This window comes from Lactuca sativa, chromosome 6, assembly GCF_002870075.4.
Source record: "Lactuca sativa cultivar Salinas chromosome 6, Lsat_Salinas_v11, whole genome shotgun sequence".
Classification (NCBI taxonomy): Eukaryota; Viridiplantae; Streptophyta; class Magnoliopsida; order Asterales; family Asteraceae; genus Lactuca; species Lactuca sativa.
In genome coordinates, this window is record NC_056628.2 from 38,055,152 (window position 1) to 38,059,032 (window position 3,881).

At 39.6% G+C, this 3,881-nt stretch overlaps 1 protein-coding gene across 1 annotated transcript; it reads left to right on the forward strand.

Moving 5' to 3' along the window:
* The first annotated feature begins 204 nt into the window (after positions 1-204).
* On the forward strand, positions 205-2,399 carry LOC111894163 (UDP-glycosyltransferase 73E1). Its single transcript, XM_023890248.3, has one exon. It carries the CDS (start codon positions 650-652, stop codon positions 2,123-2,125), a length of 1,476 nt encoding a protein of 491 aa, XP_023746016.1. The 5' UTR covers positions 205-649; the 3' UTR covers positions 2,126-2,399.
* The last annotated feature ends 1,482 nt before the right edge of the window (positions 2,400-3,881 follow it).

Here is a 3,881-nt window from a genome sequence, read left to right on the forward strand (position 1 = left end):
GCCGGATGGCTGTTATGCCGATGACGACCAAATTTTGTAGCGAAAGATTAGTATAATTTAGAAGAATGATGACCAAATTTTGTAAGTATCAGCTTCCGTGTCCATCACTAGATTTAAAATGTGACAATTTCCGTCGAGGGTCTACACTATTTTTAAAATAGAAAAATCGTTGCTCTAAATTTCGTAGGTATTGATCTCTTTGTTCTAGTGCTGATATATTCTTATGATCTTGTTCAGTGAAAAGTGTTCAACTCAAATGTTTGGAAATTATTTCGTTTATCACCACAAATGTTGCATTATCTCTCTTTTGGGTATGAGTGCCATGGCCTATTCACCTTTCTAGATTGAACCATGTGTGATCAAGATTATAGGCATTTCAGTATACATTTCCTGCACTTCTCTCTAAAGCAGGCTGGCGGTGTCGTTGTAGCCACGCATTCTTTTGATAACATGTGATGACTACACAAAACTGCCAAACTTTTCTTGTTTTATACAAATTGTTTGTAATGCTAGCTGCTGCTTTGATCTTTTTCCTTTTCACATAAAGCTCTTGACTTTGTGGGTTTTATATGTTATTTAAGAGAACACCTCTTCTGCAACTTCGTCATAGAAACAAACAAACACAGAAGCTTTCCCAGTTCAAAGTTCAATGAAAATGGTTGCACCTGTGACTGACTTTCATGTCGTCATGTTCCCTCTAATGGCTCAAGGCCATATGGTACCCATGGTGGATATTGCCCGAATACTAGCCCTTCGTGGGGCCATGGTGACAATATTCACCACTCCTCTTGTTGCCAATCGATTTAGACAAGTTATCGAACGAGCAAACGAATCCAAGCTCATGATCAAGCTACTTGAACTCCACCTCCAATTAGCAGAAGTCGGTTTACCCGAAGGATGCGAGAGCTTTGACACACTTCCCTCGTTTGAGTCTTCCAATAAACTATTCGCAGCTATCAACTTGTTAGAACAACCAGCGGAAAATCTTCTCCGGGAACTTTCTCCTCCTCCATCTTGCATAATCTCAGACTTTTGTTTTCCCTGGACCGGAGACGTGGCTCAGAGGCTTAACATTCCTCGGCTCGTGTTCCATGGACCCGGATGCTTCTGGCTCCTGTCCATGCACGTTGTCTTAACTTCTAAAATGTTAGACACGATTGAATCGAACTCAGAACGCTTTGTTCTGAGTGGCCTCCCTGACCGAGTTGAGTTCACTAAACCTCAGCTTACTGGTTCCTTCAAAGCCAGGACAGCAGACCAAATGGAGTTCTGGAGTCGTGCTGCAGCAGCGGAAAAAACAGCTTACGGGATCGTGGTTCACACTTTCGAGGAGTTAGAACCTGAGTACGTTAAGGAATTAAAAAAGGTAAAAGATACCAAAATATGGTGTATAGGCCCTGTTTCTCTATGTAACAAAGATAACTCGGATATAGCAGAGAGAGGAAACAAGGCTACGATCAACGAGCATGACTGCTTGAAATGGCTTGATGCAAGGGAACCCGGGTCAGTGGTCTACGTTTGCTTGGGAAGTCTTACACGTGCTTCTACACAACAGTCGATCGAGCTTGGGCTAGGACTAGAGTCCACGAACAAGCCCTTCATATGGTGCGTAAGAGACAAAACCGAAGAACTGGAGAAATGGTTTTCAGAAGAAGGTTTCGAAGAAAGGGTGAGCGACCGAGGGTTGATAGTCCATGGTTGGGCACCACAAGTGTTGATATTGTCACATCGAGCAGTTGGTGGTTTCTTGACACACTGTGGATGGAATTCTACTCTCGAAGCAGTCTGTGCAGGTGTGCAAATGGTTACATGGCCGCATTTTGCTGACCAGTTTATTAACGAAGCATTCATCGTAGAGATTCTGAAGATTGGGGTCAGGATTGGTGTGGATATTCCTGTTCCTTTCGGGGAAGAAGATAAGATGGAAGTGTTGGTGAAGAAGGAAGACGTGAAGAGGGCTGTGGAATGTTTAATGGATGAAGGCGAAGAAGGAAAAGAGAGAAGGAAGAGGGTGAGTGAGCTTGCGGAAATGGCGAAGAGAGCAATGGAGGAAGGAGGATCTTCTTATCTCAACGTATCATCTTTGGTTCAGCATCTAACAGATATGCAACTCAAAACCAGATGAAGAAAGTAGAAAACTATTACTCCAAACATATTTTTATGTCTTGGTGTATGATATCTTTATTTATAGATTGTTACGTATCAATAAGTGGCTGTTAAAAAAAAAGAAGATTGTTAGGTATCAGTTGAAATTTTGTGGGGGTGAATTTCATAGATTTAATTGACGAGGCAAATCAGTTACATGTCCAAGTTTATTTTTTTATAGTATCTGTAGAGTAAATTATAGAAATGGTTTCTGTCCTTATTAAAACTTTATGCATCTTGTCCCACTTTATTTATCTAATTAGTTTGTCCTTAAAGTGAAGGGTAGTTTCGATTTTTGTCCTGTCTTTTCATGACTTTTCGCTACTCTAATTAAATTAATTAAAACGATTAGACCGAGGGTGTAAGGGTGTATTCCTCAACATTTATATTTTTCTATTCTACTACCAATTTTATATACAATCACAAACAAGAAATGGTTATTTTTCACTTCTCTCTTTTTTTCTTTTTTCTTTTTTTTTTTTTTCTTTTTTTTTTTTTTAAATATATTGTATATATATATATTGAAAGTTAAAGAAAATACAAAAATAAAGCTGACCAATCACATGAGAAGAGAAAAGACAGGGTACCAGTATTCCCCCGCACTGCCTAAACCGCACCCAGGGTGTGGTGTTCCTAGATGCAAATCCCATTTCCCCTCATTTTTCCCGCTCTATTCTTTCCGACCTTAAGGTTATTATATTAAAATAGAGTGTTTCATCATTGATCATAACAATGTTTTGATTTACTTTTTACTCGTAACAACGTTGTATCACATATCAACATCAAGTATATAATCTTATTTACATAAATTGATTTACCTTTTTAATAAGGTTTATTTGAGTTAAAATTATACCATAACAATGTTTTATTAGTGATCATGGGAGTGCATCGGAAGAACTTTGTGGGGATGAAGAATTTTCCCGAAAAGGAGATTAATGTCTAACTGCCATGACCAATCGTATTGGAACTATATTTGCTTCAATGTTGGTATGTAATTCTGTTATGATTTTATAAAATTTCATTTTTTTACCTATCGATTTATCAAATATTAGGGTAATTGTAACGACCTAATTTTCACGTCCAAAAAAATTCATTTTTAAATCAACACTTTGGAAAACATTTGTGAATAAACATCGTTTGATCCTATCATTTCATAAATATATTTCGTGTCTGAAAACCAAAACATAAAAACAACCATAATGTCAGAGTACAAATCCCAGAATAACTCATGGTGCGAAAAACAATATGCGTGTATGATGTGTCACTACCGCGCCAACTCCTTCCCCTTTGAAGAAGAGGTACCTGAAAACAAAACTGTAAACTGTAAGCACGAAGCTTAGTGAGTTCCCCCATTATACCACATACCATACAATCACATAACATACAAATACTGTCAGACATATCTGGGTGCCCGACCTACCCCTTCGGTCCTTTCGACCGGACACTGCCTAGCATATCTGGGTGCTGGCCTCCCCTTTGGTCCTTTCGACCGGACACTGCCTAGCATATCTGGGTGCTGGCCTCCCCTTTGGTCCTTTCGACCGGACACTGCCTAGCATATCTGGGTGCCGGCCTCCCCTTCCGTCCTGTTGACCGGATACTGCCTAGCATATCTGGGTGCTGGCCTCCCCTTCGGTCCTGTCGACCGGATACTGGGGACTATTTCACCCCTCTACTACCACCACATAACATGTATCACATAATCATATTCTATCTAACATGACTGGGTATGACTA